Genomic DNA, 21,939 nt, shown 5'->3' on the forward strand with positions numbered 1-21,939 from the left:
CATGGGTAAATCTTAAATTACAAAGTTTAGCTGCCAGAGCAAGGTATATTCCTGTGTAAACATATGTTGCCATCTATTTAAATTATCTAGAGACTTGCTGTTGAACACTTGGTAAAGACATAAATACTTAACAGTAAGTGTTAACCTGAGTAGATCTTTATAACCTTAGTAAAAGATGGTTGCCAGCCATATGGCTGTCCATGAGGTCACCAGCCAAGATGGAGGAAACCACATGGTTGCTGTGTAAAGCACATTTTTCTAAACAATAATTACTTGCACAACACACACAATTGGAACCTAGTTACACACATACATACGCACAGTTAAAGTTTGCTTACATTTCCAAGTCACATACCTGTCCACATATACACACAAGCAGTTTGCAGAATCATAAGCCATTTTTAAGATGAAAACCAACCAGAATTAACTTTTAAATTCAGTATTTGCAGGAATAAGAAACCATAACAAACAGTTTATTTACATCACATCCCCTCTGACTTTCTACAACTTTCCATGTACCCTCAGTCCGTTCCTTTTATCCCTCAGACATTTATTACAGACAAATTCTGCTTTTTCTTTTCTTTAAAAGCAGAAACTCTTACCAAAGTCTTTCTTGTGATTTCCCTCAGTAATCTAGAATATATTGTAAAATTACAATGTTTTAAACAAGAACAGAAATACATGCATATACTATAACAAGAATAACTCTGAATTTGCATCAGCGCTGTACCACAGACCAGAAACTGTTAGCCTTATAACAGAGCCGCAGAAGCTTAGCAATCAGAGGCAGTGACATTCCATTTTTGAAGCCAGACCCTGGTCAGGTTTTAGCCCCAGGGCAGGTCTTGGGAGTCCCATCTAACAGCATGGAAGAGGAAGAGGACGAGGACAGGGAAGGCGTGCACCATGGGGACAAAAGATTGCTGTTAACCTCAGATTTTCAAGTAGACGGGAACAGCAGACTGAGAGTGACTCCATGTCCCGGCTGGGCCCACAGACTTGTAGGCCACTCCTCAGCTGTGACCCTGGAGGGCAGTTAGTTCTCCTCCAGCCCCCACACTCTGAGCTCCTCAGGGCTCCTGCTGGCTCCCTCCAGCTGAACAATTTCAACCTGAAGTGGTCAGAACTCAGGACAAGATGGTCAAATAACCCGGGTGCAGCGTCCTGCTAGATGCAGTTCTGGTCCAGGCTGGCAGCAAGCATGTGGGGAGGCTGTGCAGAGCGGGTCCAGGGCAGCTGACAGCTGGAGCTGTGTGGAAGGCAGCCTGAGACCCAGTGGGAGGGACGGGTCCCGATGGGGCGGGGACACTCACCCGGAAACAGAGGTCGGAAGGATGTGGCTCATTAGGTGGGAGTAGACGAAGGGTTGAGAGAGGGAAGAGTTAGAAGAGTGAAGTGAAGGAAAGCTGAAAACCGTGTGGGAGAGAACAGGGAAGTTGTAAGGAGGATAGAAATCGGAAGCGCCAAGTGTCCATTCCCTGTCATTGCTCCGGGTCCTGCCCGGTGGGGAACCGCGTGGTGCAGACCTGGGTGCGGAGGACACGGCGGGGTGTCGCGGGGACCCGAAACCTCCCGGAGCCGCAGTCTCCGCGCGGGCGGCCTGGGAAAGTCACAGTCACAGCGCAGTGGCGGGAACCGCAGCCCGGCGGCCCTGGAACCTCCCAGGTCAGAGGAGCTGCGGGGCTGGGACGCGGGAGGGAAGGACCGGGTGCGAGCAGTTTCTCTGCTGTTCCTAAGGAAGCCTGAAGTTCTGCTGTGGATTTTTCCCTTGTGGATAAATTTTAGATCATATGAACTGGACCAATCTTTTCCCCCCATTTATCTTCTGATTGCCAAAATATTCTTTAAAATACTCATATAATATTTGAATTTATTTGTTGATATTTGCAAACACGATTCCTTTCCCTCTGGTGAAAATGTCAAAGTTCTTCAAATTTACATACACCCATGCTAACTTCCGTGTTATATCTGGGGACCTGGGGACTTAGCATCCCTGGAGAGCTTTTAGATATTAGTCATGAAAGTTTGGCGACTTTTATGTGTATGGTTACCAACATTAACATTTAAAAGTAAACTTTTTACTTACCATTAATTTTTCACCTGAGACATATTCACTCTGTGATGTAAATACACCATTCTCAAAATTGTCTTAGCCATACCTGGTGGCACAGGCCTTGAATACTAGCTATGCTGTTTGAGGGTGTCAGGTCACAGTATTTTCATAGTTAGAAAAGGTATTATAAGCCAGGTGTTGGTGGCACATGCCTTTAATCCCAGCACTCCAGAGGCAGAGGCAGGTGGACCTCTGAGTTTGATGCTTTGATGCCAGCCTGGTCTGCAGAGTTACTTTCACAGCCAGGGCGAATGATGGACCAGCCTGACTCCATCTTAAGGATGGAAGCCATTTTGTTATAAGGTTAGAACAAGTTCATTTCTGTTTGCTGCCAAATTCAAGTTGACCGTGCTTTAACCTGTTTCTAGAATTTGACACGCTCCCCACCCTACGGAGTTTGACTCACAGCTTGAACATACCCTGATAAGATGTTCTGCCAAATAAGTATAAAATGTTCAGCCAAATTCCCTACTTAACAAAACTTCCACTGGAAATCCACCAAACCTTGAAAACTCCCTGGCTCTGCAGTTTTGGGGGATATATAAGCCCCACTTTCTTCTGTGTTCAGTGCTATTTTTCAAACCCAGCTTTAGGAAGATCGCCCTTTCTGACAGAAAATAAAGCTTGTTTAAGTTGATCAAAGAATTTGGGTGATAGTCTTTACTCTCCTTCAGTGGGATTATACTACACAGAGAAACACTGTCTCAAAAGAATAAAAGGCTTTAGAGTGTAGGATGATATTAGAAAGCATCTTTTGAATAGTTATGATCACTCATCTATATCAGAAAAACGTCTGCAATAGTCTTTTGTCTCCTCGGTTCAAGATAAGCCCTCTGCCCATGAACACATTGTGGTGATACATTGTGTACCCTAATAAACTTGCCTGAGGATCAGAGGACAGAGCTAGCCACTAGATTAGACATAGAGGCCAGGCAGTGGTGGCACACAGCTTTAATCCTATCACTCAGGAGGCAGAGATACTTCTGGATCTCTGTGATTTCAAGGCCACACTGGGATACATGAGATTGATCCAGTACAGGAGAGAAAACAGAGCCAGATGGAGGTAGCACACACCTTTAACCCCAGGACTTGAGATTTCAAGCCTTTGCTTGGGAAGCACACATGCCTTTAATTCCAGGAGGTAATATGCCAGGGTGGAGAAAGGTATATAAGGCGTAAGGAAATAGGAACTAAAGGCTCCATTTTGACCGAGGCCTTTTGGGTGAAGACTCTGAGGATTCGTGGAAACAGGATCAGCTGAGGAGTTAGCAAGGTGAGGTGGCTTGATCTGCTTCTCTGATCTTTCAGCTTTCACCCCAATATCTTGCTCAGATTATTATTATTATTATTATTATTATTATTATTATTATTTTATTACTATTATTATAAGACCCTTTAAGATTCGTACAACACATGACCAAACTGTTAGTTTTGGGTTCTTGTGTTTGCTGTGTTTGACACCTGAAGTCACTGATTCTCTGTCAGGCAGAACTCACATGTAGACCAGGCTGTACTGGAAAACACAAGAGTTCCACCAGCTTGTTTCTCCCAAGTGCTAGGATTAAAGATGCACACCAACAGGATGATTCAAACTGTTGTTTTTTTATTTTGTGGTCTGTTAACAGCCAGTGATTGCACTGTGGACTTCTCCCAGGAGGAGGGTCAGTGCCTGGACCCTGCCCTGAGGCCTTTGTACAGAGAGTGAATATTGCAGAATTGCAGCAGTCTGGTTTCTGTGGGTGAGAACAGTTTGCTTGTGGTCTCCCTTGCTCCTCCTCAGGGTTCCTAGGAAAACTACTCTGCATGTGCGTGAGCTGTGTGTGAACCAGCCTCACGTCTCACAGAGTAAAGTGGATCCTCAGAGGAACAAAATAAAAAAGAAATGTCATCTCTTCTTGTATGTGTCCCTCTGGGAGGAATAAGGCTTCCATCATTTTTGGTCCATGATAAATTAATAACCTCACCAGTGTACAATATTCTCGTCCCAGTCATTCAGTTCCATTTCTCCCTGAGATTTGACTGAATTGTGAATGGAAGTGGGACTCAAGTTACACTGAAAATGCTTTCTAAATTATTTCAGTATTCTGACCTTGCAAGACATTTGGGGATTCATTTGTGAGTCCTCTCTTTATCTGCTGAGCACATTACTGTGCTTGAAATGCAATTGCTTTACCGTACAGTCTTTTTCATATTCAGGGTTCACTGATCAACCAGACCTGCTCACCTGTGGAGCAGAACAAAGAGCCCTGGAAGATGGAGAGGGAGGAGACAGTGGCTATGGATCCAGGTATGTTGGAGGGATTGGGATGGCAAGGGGTTCAAGTAAATGTGGAAGTGGGATATGAAATCATTTTTGCCATGAGTATTTTGCTTCTGTGTATTACTATATATCATATGCAGTCTAGTATTATATTTATGGACAGGGGAGCCACTGTCTGGGGTCTGGTAATGGAATCTGGGTCTCTAAAAAGTAATGGACACTCATAACCACTGAACCATCTCTCTAGCCCTACTAAGTTTTACTTGAGTGAGTAGCAATAATATATAGCCCTTATAAACACTTTTTATGTAGATGATCTAAAAATCTTGACTTGCACAGGCATTTTTTATTTCTTAATAATTTTTTCTTCCATTGTTGTTGTATGTTTGTGTATATTCCTAAACAAAAATACAATCTACTCAGTCTGTATGCTTTCATGGTATTGGATAACCATATGGAGCACTCTTCTCTGGGGAAGACTGTTTCTCCAGCTCTCAGAATCCCTTAGTGTTTGACTAGGGTTGAGGCCTAGTGAACTTCCTCCCTTCCATGTTACCATGTCTCTTGGTGTTGTCCTTGTCAGCTCAGGTTTAGGATGTCATGTTTGTACGATTTCATGCGTGTATCTTCTCTGACATTTCTAGGAGAAACAATCTCAGCAAATATCCTGTTCCTCTGGCTCTTACAATTGGTTCCCACCCCCTGTTTCTTACTTATCCTTGAGCATGAGGTGCAGGAGTTGTGTTGTTTATGTGTCAATTATGAATGAGCATTACAACTGTGTGTTGCTAAAATAACTTTCCTTGATGAAATGTGAGGACTACATTATCATATCTGTGAGAATAAGGGTAAATATTTAGAATGCAGTTAGGGATTAGGATGATTTAGTAAAATGGTGGTTGTAGGCTCTCCTCCAAGATCATTGACTTCACTAATCCTGGGGAAACAGGGTAGGTTTCCAGTACCAGGCATGTTTTCCTCTTGTTGACAAGGTCTTAATACAATTAGAAGTTGCCACCAAGGTATGTGTGCCACTCTTGCATCCTTAAGGCTAACATACAGTGCAGATCATTGTTGTGGTTCATAGGTGTCATAGCTGGATAGGACTGTTGGTAGGCTCCCTCCTTGGGCCTTCTGGTACCATGAAAACTAGTCCCCAGGGAGGAGACTTTAAGGTCATATTCATCTGGAGTTCTCTGGATTTTGAGTCTGAAATGCATGGCTTCTTCGACAACAGGAACTCACCTTCTGCCTCTGGGAAGCCACCATGGACAACAGTAATCGCCTGTAATGTTACTGGAATGTGTTGGATAGCTGTTACAAACAATGTCAAAGCAGGCTTCTTACACCTGGTGTTGGTGATTTTGTTAGAAAATCTATGGCTCTTGTGAAAAGGATTATCATCAAGATGAGAACTTTTCATGTACACACCAAACCTATGTGCTTATACAGACTTATATTCATTATAGGCATATTTTAGTAGATGATAATAGTATGACTCCCTATAACTTTTTAGCCATCCTTACTGATATTTTACCCTCATTCTGTGTTTACATCTGTCCCTTCTCCACAATTAAATCCCTGCCTGTTTTCCCGTTCCTCCCTTCAGATCACTTGTTCCCTCTTACTCCATCTGTACTACTCCCCATCACTCCCAGTGATCTCGTTTTACTTATCTTGTTACTGCAGTTACTCCAGGTTGTGGACTCACATCTGAAGATTTGGAGCTAGGAACTTTCTATGAGAGAGAACATGCTATATCTGTCTTTCTGCATCCAGGTTACCTCTCAACCCATTTACATGCAAAGCTCATGATTTCAGTTTTCTTTACAACTGAATCGTATTCTATAGTGTATATGTACCACATATACTTCACTATCTTCACAATCCAATAGTCAGTTGAAGGACATTGAGGTTGTTCCATTTTGTAACTATTGTGATTAGAGCAGCAATGAACATGGGTGAGCAAGTATCTATGAAATAGGAAGTCAAGTCATTTGAGCACATACCAAGGAGTAGAACAGCTAGGTCATGTGCTAGATTTATTTAACTTGAGGATTTTTCTTTTTATTTAATTGAGGATACTCCATATTGATTTCCAGAGTGGCTAGAATTTTTGTTGGTAGGGTTTTTGTTCCCCATGGTTTTGTTTTTTTATGTTGTTGCTGGGTGTGTTATTGGTAGTATTCTTTCTTATCTTTGAGAAATAGTGTTTTTCTATCTTGTGAATGGATGATTACTTTCCATTCTCCACTATTTATCTATTCTTCACATGAAATTTATTACTGGTCATGTTCTAATGGATAATTTCTCTTATTTTCTGTGTATATTTTTCTCAAAATTAATATATGCTGTGCATTTTCAATTAAATCAATTGTGTTCATTTGGGACTATCTTGAAATGCACTTGTGTCTCCGTCAATTTTAAGAATATTTTTCTAGTTGTAACAATACTGTTAATGGTAATTTTCTCTTCAAGCTCTAAATATGTTTCCATGCCCTCCTGGCTTTGGGATCATTGGCCAAATACCTGGTGAATTCTGTTGCTTGTGTCTTTTTTTTTTTTTTTTTTTTTGCTTGTGTCTTTTCATGTGGTTTGACATTGTTCTTTAACAGCTCTTAGTATTAATTTTTGCTTTTTCTTTTGACTCCTTATATGAAAGGGCAGCAAGCCATCTATTCATTATTCCTGAAAGAGACACTCAAAGAAGAGAAAGAGAAAGCAATGGCTGATTCTCTAGTAAACATGTCCCAGGTCAGTGGTCATGTCCACTCTTTTTCTAGAAATGTTATATTTTAGACATTGAAAGCACTTAATTTTCTACTTCTGATGTTTTTAAACTTTGTTATAAAAATGTTGCAAACAAACAACAAAACATTCATGTTTTGAAATTAGGCAGATATAAAGAGTATACAACTAAATGTACTTTTATACAGTTGGAATAGTTATTGGAAACAGAAGCTGTGCAGCCTCACATGGGATTTTATATTTTCACTATCAAATATATTTTGTTGTAATTATATACCACCCAGAACCCAAAACAAACAAACAAACAAACAAACAAACAAAAATGACAGAATTAGAACTAGAAAAGCAATAGTTGCCAGGCGGTGGTGGCGCTCGCCTTTAATCCCACACTCAGGAGGCAGAGCCAGGCGGATCTCTGTGAGTTCGAGGCCAGCCTGGTCTATAGAGCAAGATCCAGGACAGGCACCAAAGCTACAGAGAAACCCTGTCTCAAATAAAAAAAGAAAGAAAAGTAAAAAGAAAAAGAAAGAAAAGCAATTAGTTGTATATCCTTTTTCATAACTGCTGTTCATTACCTGCATTCAGTCCTGCCTCAACCCCTAATATTTAGCATTTCTTATTCATTTTTCTCCATGTTCTACTGTTCTCACATGTACATTGTTTGATTCTGCAGATGAGGGAAAACATAGTTTCTTTCTTTCTAACACTGTATGACCTCATTACATATTTTGAGTCCATCCATTTTCTTGCAAATTTTTATTACATTTTCCTCTTCAAATGAATAGTGTTCCATTTTGAGTGTATACTATTTTCATTATCCATTCATTTGTTGATAGATGATTAGGTTGAGTATAATATTTTACTGTGGCAAATACAGTAGCAGTAAATATAGGGTATAAATATCTCTGTATTGGGTTGGAGGTCCCTGGGTGTATGTCCAGAGTGAAAGAGCTGTTCATACGTTAGTACTACCTTTAACATTTTCAATGATCTCCAAACTGGTTTCCACAATGGTTGTATTAATTTGCAACACACACACACACACACACACACACACACACACACACACACACACACACACGCGCACATATGCAACAGTGAACAATGGTATCTTTCTCTCCTCGTGCTCTCTAACATTTGTTGTCAGATTGCTTGATGACAGCTATATCTCAAAGCAGTTTCTGCTGTGGGATGTTCTGTATGTTAAATGTGCTGCTCTGGTTGGTTAATAAATAAAACACTGATTGGCCAGGAGCCAGGCAGGAAGTATAGGCGGGACAAGCAGAGAAGAGAATTCTGGGAAGAGAAGGGCTGAGGCAGAGAGAAGCTGCCAGCCACCACCATGACAAGCGAGATGTAAGGTACAGGTAAGCCACGAGCCATGTGGCAACTTATAGATTAATAGAAATGGGTTAGTTTAAGATATAGGAACAGCTAGCAAGAAGCCTGAGCCATTAGGCCAAACAGTTTAAATAATATAAGCGTCTGAGTGATTATTTTATAAGTGGGCTGTAAGGACTCCCGGGGCTTGGCAGGACCTGGGGAAAAAACTCTAGCTACAAGTTTTAGTTTGCATTTCCATGATGGCATTTTAGAGATTAGGAACACTTTTTGCCATATTTATTGGCCATTTGTGTTTCTGTATTCACAAAGTGTCTATTCAGCTCATTTGCCCATTTGTTGATTAGCAGCTTTATTTCTATGGTTTTTAAATTCTGAAATTGTTTGTAAATTCTAGGTATAAGCTGCTATTCAAAGTGTCACTGGTACAAATTCTCTCCCACTCTGTGGGATGTCTGTGTGCTCTGCCAATTCTTTCTTTTGATAAACAGAAACATTTTATATTCATGTAGTCCCATCTATTGATACTTGGGATTAGTTCTTATGCTGTGGGAGATTTTACTATTAAAAAAATTCTTCCCCATCCTGTATCCTGAAAGGTGTTTTCTAGGTTTCTGTGTTTCTGCTTTTAAAAATGTTTTTCGATTCATTGTAGCACAATCTACAAGTATAGCATTTGAAATCACATTTTCCCATCACAGATTTTCCTTCTGAGACATGTACACTGTGATCCTGTGGGACATAAGCACAGCATCCATAATAGATAGACATCCATGTCCATACCTTAAATGTGTGTCTTGCTTCATGTATATTGCTTATGAGACTATTGTGTCATCCTGTTTTTGCAGTTCAAGAATCCATAATATAATGTAACTATGTTAGAAATCATCTTTTTGTGTAATTGTCTTCAATCATCTACATCCCTGACTTCCGTAAGTCAGGAAAGCACTCTTTCCAGTATCACGTGGTCAAACTGTACTTTTTTTTGTTTTAGGTTCAACTGACATTCAGGGATGTATCTATAGACTTCTCGAAAGAGGAGTGGGAATGCCTGGACTCTGCTCAGAGGTCTTTGTACATTGATGTCATGTTGGAGAATTACAGCAACCTGGTCTCTGTGGGTGAGAACATTTTGCTTGTAGAATTCCTAACTCAGGGTTTGTATGTACCTACTTCATTGGCTTTCAAACTCTCTGTTAAGCTGTCTTGGAAACAACAGGAGACTAGGGAACGTTTGGTAGTAGAAAAAGAACTTTTTTTTGATATTTGTTGTTTTCTTTGCATTTTCCATTTAGAGATGTCATGCATACTTCAGTTTGGTTCCATGATGCGTTCAGAAACTCAGTAGTATATAATATTTCCACCTACGTCTTCTTTTTCATTTTTTCTTTTATTGAAATAGATTCTTTCCTCATACAATGTCTTCATTAGGGTTTCTATTGTTGTTAAGAGACACCATGACCACGGCAACTCTTATAAAGAAAAACGTTTAATTGAATTATAGTTTCAGCTGTTTAGTCCATTATTATCATGGCCAGGAATCATGTAGGCTGTGAATATGGTAGCATGCAGGCTTGCATGATGCTGGAGAGTAACTGAGAATTCTACATCTTGCAGGCAACAGAAAATAAACTGTCTCACTGGGTGTGGCTTGAGTATATATGAGACCTCAAAGCTGGTCCCATAGTGACACACTTCCTCCAGCAAGGCCACACCCACTCCAACAAGGCCGTACCTCCTAAAAGCATCACTCTCTATGGGGTCATTATTTTTTCATACCACCACATTTCACTCTCAGCCCCCATAGTCTTGTAGCCATATCATAATTCAAAAATAGATTCAGTCCAACTTCAAAAGTCTCAAATTTATTTAAAAGTCTAAAGTTCAAAGTTATTTCTGAGATTAGTGTAATCTCTTAACTGTAATCCCTTATAAAATCAAAGTAAAAAAAAAAAAAGCATATGACATACTCCAACATGTAATGGCACAGGATATACATTACCATTCCAAAATACAGGGAGGGGAGCATAGCAAAGAAACACTAGACCAAAGCAAGACCAAAAACCAGCTGACAAACTCCAAACTCTTCATCTCCATGTCTGATGTCAAAACACTCTTCAGATCTCCAACACCTTTCAGCTCTGTTGACAGCAACATACTTCTTTCTCTTAAGCTGGTCCCACTCTCTGTTAGCAGCTTTTTTCAGCAGGTATCCCACAGCTCTGGCATCTCTAACAACTTGGGTTCTCCAAGGCAATCCAGGCTTCAACTTTACCCTTAAAGCAATGGTCTCTCTGGGCCTCAGGTCAGGGAAACACCTGACAAATGCCTGGCCTCAGCAGCTTTCCTTAGTCTTGGGGGCAAATTTCATAGCCTTTTTCTTCTGTACTTAACTTCAGAACCACAAGCAAGAAGCTGCCAAGTTCTGCTGCTTGCTGGGACTGGAACATGGACTCTTGTTCAATTACATCTTCACGAACTTTCTGTTTTTGATTGTTTCCTTCACTGCCTAAGCTTGGCTCTTCTGCAGTTTTCTCTGTAGACCAGGGGGCCTCAAACCCAGAGATCTACCAGCCTCTGACTTCCCACTGCTGCTATTAAAGGGATGCACTACTACACCTGGCTCTAAGCTTTTCTTCAGTTCCTTTTTACAAGTTGGAAACTTGGCTAAGTGAGATCTTGCTCTGAGATCACCACTCCCTTTATTCAATTTCTTAATCTATTTATCTCCTTGAACTTGGGACTTGGCTCCATTGCACTTCCTGGTGCTCCCTGTCCCCTCAAATTTTACTTTTTCTTTTTCTGGTTCATTATAAATTTTCATTAGAGTCAATACTAATAACCACACAATAGTCTATACTAGGCTGTTTTGAGATTTTTCTCTAGCAATGGAATTATTCCAAAACTCTTCACTTTAGTCTCTGGTAGACTCTGTGGTTAAAAGCAAAAAGCAGCCACTTTGTTCACCAAAATATCACAAGAATGATGTCTAGGCAACTTACAAAAATTCTCCTCTGAAACCTCTTGAGCCAGCCCTACATAGTTCATCAGATCACACTCAGCACAATGCTCCTGCTACTATGGCCCATTAAGCAGTGCTTAAAGCTTTCAACTGCTTTTCAAACCCAGAGGACCAAAGTCCGAATTCCTCCAAACAAAAAACATGGTCAGGCCTATCACAACAAAACCCTACCGCTGGTACCAACTTCTTCTTAATTAGGGTTTCTATTTCTGCGAAGAGACACCATGACCATGGCAACTTTTATAAAGAAAAACATTTAATTGAGGTGTTGACTTACAGTTTCAGAGGTTTAGTCCATTATCATCATGGCCAGGAACCATGTCGGCCATAAATATGGCAGCATGCAGGCATGCATGTGGCTGAGAATTCTACACAATGCAGACAACAGGAAGTGCCTGTCTTACTCAGTATGGCTTGAGCATATATGAGACTTCAATGCCCGACCCATATGACACACTTCCTCCATCAAGGCAACATATCCTAATGGTGACACTCCCTATGGGGGCCATTTTCTTTCAAACCACCACATACAGTATATCCTAATTTTACTTTCCCCTCCCTCTACAACTCCCACTTCCTCCCCATATCCCAGCCCCTCAGTTTCTACTCTCTTTCTGTCTTATTAGAAAAGAACAGCCTTCTAAAAGATAACAACCAAGCACGACAAAACAAAATATAATAAGATAAAGCAAAAACCATCATATTGAAGCTGGACATGGTGATCCAGCAGAAGGAAAAGAGTCCTAAGAACAGGCATGAGCATCAGAGACCCTTTCATTCTCACACTCAGGAGTCCTATGGTAATGCTAAGCTTAAAGCTGTAATACAAATGCAGAGGGTCTAATGCAGACCCATGTAGGCCCTATGCCTGCTCTTCAGTCTCTGTGAGTTCAATTGCACTTGGCTTAATTGATGTGACAGTAATGTGGCGATTTAACAAGGCAACTCCACATAGTTAAAAAGGAGGTTTATTTTGGGGTAACCTACAGCCAGTAAAGGGCTTGGTTACAGGATATGGGAGAGGTGAGATGCAGTCCAGTGGGGTTCTTTGGAGTACTCTAACTCAATCTTCCATCCAGCATCCAGGATCACCAAGAACCAAGAGGCCCAGCACGTCCAGATCTCGTGTTTTAAGAGCTCCTGTCTTAGCCCTGCCCCATGGGTGGGTCAGAGATAGGCATGGCAATTACCAGAAGCCTCACTAGAGGTAGTACTTCTAGGTCAAAGCTGGAACAGCTACTCACTACATGAGGGTCTTGTAATGCTAGTGTCTTCCATCCCCTGTGGCTCTCACATTCTTTCTGCCTCTTCTATATGGTTCCTTGAGCTCTGAGGGGAGGGGTTTGATGGAGATGTCTCATGTAGACTCTCTCTCCACGTACTGTCTGGCTGTGGCTCTCTGCATCTGTTCCCATCTGCTGCTGGAGGAAACTTCTCTGATGATGAATGAATAAGACAATTATCTGTGAGTATAGCAGAATATCATTAGGACTCATTTTATTGATACTTTTTTTTTTCAGAGCAGTAGTGCTTGATATTACCCTAGGTCTCTGTGCTAACTAGTCTCTGTGTTTGGTTACCCAAGCAGTGTACAGTATGGGTTCTGTCTTGTGGATCAGGCCTTAAGTCAAATAAAACATTTGTTGTCTACTTCCACAATTTCTAAACCCATATTACCCTAGCCTAGCATTTTTTTTTTTTTTTTTTTGTAGAAATTTTTTTAAGGCATTTTTTTTTTTTTTTTAGATTTATTTATTATGTATACAGTACTCTGCCTGCATGTGTCCCTGCAGGCCAGAAGAGGGCACCAGATCTCATTACAGATGGTTGTGAGCCACCATGTGGTTGCTGGGAATTGAACTCAGGACCTCTGGAAGAGCAGTCGGTGCTCTTTACCACTGAACCATCTCTCCAGCTCCCTATCTTTTAGCAAGACAGATTGTAGGTCACAGGATTTGTAGCAGGTTCCAGCCATACCTTAAAGCTCCATGTCCATCATTGCATTTTACATTGTTTTAATTGTGAGAAATACTCAAGATATACAACTTAAAATTCTCCATTTATATGCTGAAGATTCTGTTAGGAAATAGCAATTGGGAAATCATTCCTATTTCCTCTACTTTGTGCTCTCTTCATGTACTGAGCCCAGTACTGTGTTAAACGTATGTATTCTTATTTAAAATTCTGCCATGGGTCCTGGGCTACCTCATAGTACATGTGGATTATTCTATATGATGTAGGCCTGGTCACCTGTCCAGAGCAAATGAGATTGCCCTGGAATGTGGCTAGGAGAGAGTAGCCACAAGGGTAGGATAGCGAATGAGCAGGACAACAGTGTTGGCTTTTAGTGAAAGAGAAAGCAAGAGCTGAGAACACACTTGCAATATTCAATTCCACTTGAAAGGATTCCTGAACATTGAGCTTAAAGTAGTGTCCTGGTGCCAGGATGCATCCTGTCTGTTGTAACTGTTAGAAGATGTGGTGTCTATTGAACTTGAACTATGGTAACTCTATACTAGTACAGAATGTAATTTTATTTGAATGTGCTGACATCAAATTGGAATAATTTTACAAATTCTAAGTCTAATGTTCATCCATGAAGTAGAATTATTCCGTAATTGCCTTCTTTGCATGTTTTCTTCATATTACATCCTTCATTTTCATTCCAGTGGAGAATACACAGACACACTTCTGGGAAATAATCTCAGGAGTCCATGTACAGAGGTGGACTTGAGAATAACCCTATGTGGAAAGTTAAGAAACACAGCAATATGTGGAGCTCAGACAGTGGAGGATAGAAATAAGCAATAGCTGCCCATGACAGCCTTGCCTCAAATGACCTAGAGCTCTTGATATCTGGCAGAATACTGTCTTTGCATCCATTATTTTTGAAGAATCTAATGTGTTTTCTGGAGAGACAAATCCTTTGATGCTTTTGAGTAAGCCTTTGATCTGAAGAGGAATTCTGAACAGTACACCTCATTGCTGTACATTAGTAAGTACAAACACTGTGAACCTGGAATTGGATTAAACTCTTTTTCATCAATATCTGAGGAAATAAATATTTTTAAATAGAGACATATATTCTAAATATAATCAGTCAGTGAACTCCATCCCAAGGACTAACTACAGATTCCTCAAATATTTGCTTTATCTTCCATGAAGGTTGTCATTCTGTTTTTGTAAGATTCCATATTATAGTGAAAGAATATGTCAAATACTGGGAGTTCTTTTCTAAATAGTTGCTGTTTGACTTCCCTTAAGAGAAAACTTATAGAGACAATCATTTATCAAATGTTTAATCTTGGAACAAGCACTGCTAATCTAAATTGTACTCATTTTCAGAGAACTATTGCAAATGTGATCCTGTCCATCAACATGTGAAGACTGAAAAGGAGGCTTGTCAGTGTACTGAGCTTGGCAAAGTGCTTCATGACCCCTCCACATGTGCACTTTATAGAACAAGAGAAACTACTGAAAACTCTAATAACTACAGATGCAGTAATCACAGGGATGCCTCTATTGACTCAATCCCAGGTAGACATGAAAGAATGCATACTGGAGAAGAACCTTGCAAATCTGAAAACTGTGAGAAATCTTTAAACTTGTTTTCCAACATGACTCAAGATCAGAGACTCTACACTGCAAAGATTGGACATAGACAGGAGGAACACAATGGCTACTTTAGCTCTACAGATGGTCTTTTACAACAAACAATCTACACTGGAGAAAAACCACACCAGTGTGGAAAATGTGGGAAATGCTTCAGTACTGCCTCAAGCCTCACTGTACATCAGAGAATTCATACTGGAAAGAAACCCTACAAGTGCAACATTTGTGACAAATCCTTTAACCAGTGTGCAAATCTTAAAACACATCAAAGACTTCATACTGGGGAGAAACCTTACATATGCAAGGAGTGTGGAAGGTCATTCCGTCAGTTATCAGCACTTAAAAATCATCAGAAAATGCACACTGGAGAGAAGCCTTACAAATGTAAGGACTGTAGCAAATCCTTTACTGTGAAATCAACTCTTACAAAGCATCAGAGAATTCATACTGGAAAGAAACCCTATAAGTGCAATGTTTGTGACAAATCCTTTACTCAGTGTTCAAGTCTTAAAACACATCAAAGACTCCATACTGGAGAGAAGCCTTACAAATGCAAAGAATGTGACAAGTCATTTCCTCAGTTGTCAGCACTTCACAGCCATCAGAAAATGCATACAGACAAAAGGCATGCTGGAGAGAAGCTTTACAAATGCAATGAGTGTGACAGATCCTGTAGACACTACTCATCATTTAGAAGGCATCAGAAAATTCATTCTCTAGAGAAACTGTACAAATGCAAAGAATGTGGTAAGTCCTTTCTTGAATTATCACATCTTAAAACACATCACAGAATCCATACTGGTGAAAAGCCTTACAAATGTGAGGTCTGTAACAAATCATTTACTACAACCTCAACTCTTAGAACACACCAGAAAATTCACACTGGAGAGAAACCTTACAAATGTGTGCAATGTGATAAATCTTTTACCCAGGACTCACATCTTAGAAGACACCAGAGAGTTCATACTGGAGAGAAACCTTACAGTTGTAAGGAATGTGACAAATCTTTTTCTAAGTGCTCAACTCTTAAAGAACATCAGAAAATTCATACTGGAGAGAAAACTTACAAATGCAAAGATTGTAGCATATCCTTTACCCAGTATTCAAATCTGAGAAAACATCAGAAAGTTCATTCTGAATTGAGACATTACTTCTGTAAGGAATGTGGTAAATCTTTTACTCGAAGCTCATATCTTAGAGTACATCAGAAAATTCATACTGGAGAGAAACCTTACAAATGCAAAGACTGTGACAAATCCTTCATCCAGCGTTCAAATCTTAGAACACATTACAGAGTTCATACTGGAGAGAGACCTTGCATATGTAAGGAATGTGGTAAATCTTTTACCAAGTCCTCAACTCTTCAAGCTCATCAGAAAATTCACACCAGAGAGACAAATGCCATTATAAACAATGTGGTGTAGCATTTATCTGGTATTCTCTGCTTACAAATCACAACAGTGTACAAAATAGAAACAAAGAAACTAGTGAAAGCCTTTAGAGAATGTTCAAATCTTTAAAAAAGTACCAGTGTTTATATAAAAATAAAAATCTGCAAATGTAACTGTATGAAAAGCTTTTGAACAGAAATGTTTATAGGTATTTTGACTGCATGTATGTTTATACATTATATGTATGCTTCCTGTCTTTGGAGGCCAAAAGAGGTTATCAGATTCCCCCAAAGCTGGAATTATAGGCACTTGTGAACTGCTGTATGTGTGCTGGCAATTGAACCCTGATTCTCTGGAAGACGAGGCAGTGCTCTCAATTACTGAGCTATTTCTCCAGCCCCTGAGGAAAGCTATAATAAAAACATCTTGTTCAGCTCCTAAAATTTCACAATAACTCAAATCATGGTGGTGCTAACCTTTAATCCCAACACTCTAGATACAGAGGCAGGGGGATATTTGTGAGTTTGAGGCCAGCTTGATCTTCATATTATAGCAGGGCAGGCAGGACTATATAAACCCTTGTAGCGATAACGCCCGCGCTACCACCACCCATTCACCATGTCTGAGCAAGGGGCTATGGATCAAAAACAGAGATGAGACAGCGGGTCATTCATGTCAGCAGAATGCCGAATTCGCTAAGGATGTTATACATTCTTGCATCTAAGCTGTTTATACCAAATGCAGGATACACGAACAAAGAACCTCCGGTGAGCATTCAGGAAGAAGGAAACCAGCAGATAATCAGCATAGGGAGGACATGTGGTCAAGGTAACAGGTACCCAAAATGGGGGGTCAGGGCCATACAAACCCTGTCTCAAAAAAATCATACTAAGGACAACATGTAGTATCAAAAATTGTGACAAGGCCTTTAGTTACTCTAATTTTGCTGTACATCCAAAATACATACTTTGGACAAACCATTAAAAGTATACCATATATAATAACTATGTCTTGCTGTTAATTGGAAGTTCCATCTCCCAAATACATTCAATTTGACAAATCCTTTGCTTAGTGCTGAAATAGTAGACATAAAGTTCATCATGAAAGAAAACACATACAAATGCTCCAATAAATTCTCATCATTTATTCACCCTCAAAATCTTCATACTATGTTCAATCCATACAAATAATGAGAAGTTGAGAAACTGTAAAGAATAAGGCTGTGAATGTGACAATATGTACATGCTCACATACAGATTACAAATCCCCAGGTCAGGGCTGGAGAGATTGTGCAGTGCTTAAGAGCACTGATTGCTCTTCCATAGGACCTGGTTTGATTCACATGACTTACATGGCAGCTCTCAACTGTACTCTAGAACTAGAAAATCTGATGCCTTACGGATCCTACAAACACTGCATGCACATAATACACAAACAAACATGCCAACAAAACATCCATACATATAAAATTAATTATTTAATTAAAAAGAAATCTCCAAGGTCACAAGGCATGATAGCACATGCCTTCAGTCCCTGCACTCTGGAAGTAGAGGCAGGTTGATCTCTGGGAGATCAAGGCCAGCCTGGCCTACAGAGTAAATTCCAAGACAACGAGGGTTATACAAAGACACCCTTTCTCGAAAAAAGAACAAAAGAAGTCCCTGAAAGGATGCAGATATTACTTTTGAAGTACTGAAGGAAAATGGGGAAGTATTTACTCCATCTTAATTAGAGTTTCTATTGCTGTGAAGAGACACCATGACCACCGCAACTCTTACAAAGGAAAACATTTAATTGGGGCTGACTTAGTTTCAGAGCTTTAGTCCATTATCATTATGGTGGGACATGGCAGCATGCAGGCAGACATGGTTGGAGAATGAGCTGAGAGTGGAGAAGGAGTTACATCTTGACTTGTAAAGGGTGGGCTCCACATGCGTACAGGAACTCATGTGGCTACTCTACGCATGCATGTAGATCACATGGCTGCGTGTATACAACCACGCAAAGCCACGGGATCCTAGTCACTCGAGATGTTTTGACCCGGAAATGGCTATTTTGAACCAGAAATAACTAGACAGAAGTGTGGGGGCATGTTGTGAATTCATATCACCCTCCCCCCACCAGTCTGTCACCTTGCTGTCATAGGGGCAAACATTGGACTTCCCAAGCAACAGGGAAACTTCCAGAGGGGCCAGCAGCCCCTGGCCCTACCCAGAGGACAAGCCTGGGGGCTATCAGGTTTGTCCCCCTCCCACCCAGCCACACCCTCTCCCTGACCCAATCAATCCATCTCAGACCTCTAGCAGGCTACAGCAGGGAGCACAGGGCTGGAACTCTGTTCTTCCACCCAATCAATATTAACCTCTGAAATGGGAACCCAACTCCTTAACACAGTTGTGTACAGTCCCTACCCCAGGACAACTATGGTCTCATTATTGGCAGAGCCAGTTCCTCCTGTTGTGCCCAGATCACGACTCCCAGAAAGACCACCAAAGATAGCATGCAGGAATGCAAAAGCAAGGTTTACTTTGGGATATCCAAAAGCAATACAAGCCTAGGCAGGGACTTCGTCCAATACATCCAATGCAGTGGAGGCTGGAGGAAGTACCTGCCTTTGGGTAAGCTCAGTTTTTAAAGGAAAAAAAAACACAAGGTTATATCATTTAGGGGTGCTAGTACGGGTACAATTCTGATTGGCTCGCTTCTAGGGACTTTCTAGAAATCATGGCTTAATCTTTACTTCTAAGGGAGTGGTTGCCCGCCACCATCTCTCATTGGCTGCCCTCAGGTGGGGGCATTTTTATGGTCAGTTACCTAGGGAACCAGGGAGAGGACATTCTATAGTCCCGCAGTCTTTACCTCATGACTACCTTGTGACTCTATACTTTTACACTTCCTGGTTTCTGGAATCTGGACTGACTGGTTTCAGTAACTTGTGACCTATTCTAGTAACTCATGGCCTCATGGCCTGTACCTAAAAGGAGAAATCTTAGGCCTTAGTTTTAGGGTGAAAGTGTTTTGGTCTTATTTCTAAGGTGGCTCATTTTGGTCTCACAGTCCCTCCAAGGGATTCAAGTTTTTTCAGGGGTCATTGACAATGATTACACAGGAGAAATAAAGATTCTTGCCTCCTCAGGCTCTGGCACTATCTCCCTCCAGCCAGGAACCCGCATTGCTAAGCTTCTGCTGCTCCCCCTCCAACAATTTAATGCTAGGTACAAAAAATTTGCTTGACAGGATGCTGGTCCGGGCTCCTCCAAGGCTTACTGGATACATCAGGTCTCCCTGGAGTGGCCTTTACTTACTCTGAAATTAAATAAAAAAAATCTTTTCAAGGTATCTTAGACACTGGCACTAATGCCATGGTCATTTCAGAAAAACATTTGCCTACCTCATGGCCTCTCACACCATCCTTGACACATCTTAAAGGTATTAGCCAAACCTCCAACCCTCAACACAGCTCTCAGGTTCTCAGATGGACTGTTTTGCCCTATGTTGTTCCAGGCTTGCTTGTCAACCTCTGGAATCGAGATATCCTTGCCCAAATGAAGGTCATCATGTGTAGTCCCAAAGAGGTCATCACCCATCAGATGCTTAAACAAGGCTATCTTCCTGGCAAAGGACTAGGAAAACATTCACAGGGGGTTAAGACTCCTATTTCTGTCACCCTCAAAAATGATAGAGCAGGACTGGGTTCCATGTTGAAACCAGACTCATCACCCTCTCAAAATTTACATTAATGGCCATTGACATTCCTGTAGCCCACACAGATAAAAATCACTTGGAAATCAGACGATCCCATGTGGATTGACCAATAGCCTTTAACTGGTGAGAAGAGTGTGGCTGCCTTAGTGTTAGTGCAGGAACAGGTCATATTGAACCTACCAATTCTCCATGGAATACTCCCATCTTTGTTATAAAGGAAAAGTCTGGAAAATGGAGGCTATTACAAGATCTTAGAGCCATAAATAAGACTATGGTTCCTATGGAGGCTTTGCAGCCTGGCCTGCCCTCCCCAGTAGCCATCCCCGAAGGGTATTATAAAATAGTTATATTGACTTAAAAGATTGTTTCTTAGTCGGGCGGTGGTAGCGCACACCTGCAATCCCAGCACTCGGGAGGCAGAGGCAGGTGGATCTTTGTGAGTTCGAGGCCAGCCTGGTCTACAAAGCAAGTTCCAGGACAGCCTCCAAAGCTACAGAGAAACCCTGTCTCAAAAACAAAACAAAACAAAACAACAGCAACAACACCACCAAAATTGTTTCTTTATCATCCCTTTACATCCAGAGGATAAACAGCGCTTCACATTGAGCTTACCTAGGATGAATTTTCAGGATCCTATGTCCCTTTTTCAGTGGAAGGTCCTGCCACAGAGAATGGCCAATAGCCCCACACTGTCAAAAATATGTAGCTCAGTCTGTCAATCCCCTCAGAGCCAGATGGCCCCATATTTATATTGTTCATTACATGGACAATATCTTGCTGGCAGGTGCAGATAACACCCGGCTCCTTCAATGCTATCAGAAATTTTCCCATAATCTCTCACTTTGGGGACTGCAGATAGCCCCTAATAAATTTCAGTTGGCCGATCCTTACCTCTATTTGGGGTTTGAGCCTTTTCAACAAAAAGTCCTGACCTTGAAGGCCCAGCTAAGGACTTCTCACCTTCATACCCTAAATGATTTCCAAAAACTGTCAGGGGATATACTGAAAGGCCATTGTAAGGGAAACAAGGCCTCCCCCGCCCCCACTAGCTCTGCTAATTGCAGATTCAGTGGGAAATACTGCACTCTGCCCCCACACCCCATATCAGAAAAGTTAGCCCACCATGCTGTGCTAACAGGATGCTTGCCAATTAACCCCTGGGGTTGTGTTTGCAAGATAAATTGCTTAAAAAAAAATGCTTGCCAAATAACCCCTTGCTAGATAAGCTTGGAATTCGTTTACCTACCCAGACTCTGAGAAAAGACCAAGAAGACATCTGGCGTCCAGGTGTCTGCACTCAGGGTGACCCCACTCCCCTGCCCTGGTAAAACTGCCTCATAAAAGGCCTGTGAGCCTCAAACTCGGGGTCACCAGCTACTCCTCGCGCTGGTGTCCCACAAGCTCGTGTTAAAGCTTCATTTGTGACCCGATATCGGAGTGAAGCTCTCTGTTTTGTACGCCGACCCTAACAATACAATGGCTCAGACCCTATGTAAAACTCACCATGGAAGAATTGACTCCCCTCTTTGATATCCTAAAATGCAGTCCTGATCCCTTGTCTGTCAGAAAGCTAACACTAACAGCAGAAACCGCCCTTACCTTAGTAAATAAGGCCATTCGAGATCAAACATCCTTCTGCATTTCCTACTCTGAACCCTTGCTGTATGCCATGTTTGCCACACCCCATGCCCCTACCAGAGTGTTTTGACAACAAGTCTTTACCCATGAGGGGCAATGAGGTAACTCC

General features: G+C 41.2%; 1 protein-coding gene across 2 annotated transcripts; it reads left to right on the plus strand.

The window, feature by feature from the left end:
* Positions 1 to 1,431: 1,431 nt before the first annotated feature.
* Positions 1,432 to 16,741, plus strand: LOC118576658 (zinc finger protein 54-like). 2 transcript variants are annotated; one of them, XM_036176858.1, is made up of 5 exons: positions 1,432 to 1,665; positions 4,310 to 4,400; positions 7,036 to 7,127; positions 9,457 to 9,583; positions 14,830 to 16,741. In XM_036176858.1, the coding sequence occupies exons 2-5, from the start codon at positions 4,367 to 4,369 to the stop codon at positions 16,518 to 16,520; spliced, it is 1,944 nt and encodes a 647-aa protein (XP_036032751.1). In that variant the 5' UTR covers positions 1,432 to 1,665; positions 4,310 to 4,366; the 3' UTR covers positions 16,521 to 16,741. The 2 variants fall into 2 exon arrangements, with proteins under 2 accessions (XP_036032751.1, XP_036032752.1); XM_036176859.1 differs by lacking the exon at positions 1,432 to 1,665 and having other exon boundaries at positions 4,331 to 4,400; positions 7,041 to 7,127.
* Positions 16,742 to 21,939: the final 5,198 nt, after the last annotated feature.

The sequence above is a fragment of the Onychomys torridus genome, unplaced genomic scaffold (assembly GCF_903995425.1).
Source record: "Onychomys torridus unplaced genomic scaffold, mOncTor1.1, whole genome shotgun sequence".
In the NCBI taxonomy this organism is placed as follows: Eukaryota; Metazoa; Chordata; class Mammalia; order Rodentia; family Cricetidae; genus Onychomys; species Onychomys torridus.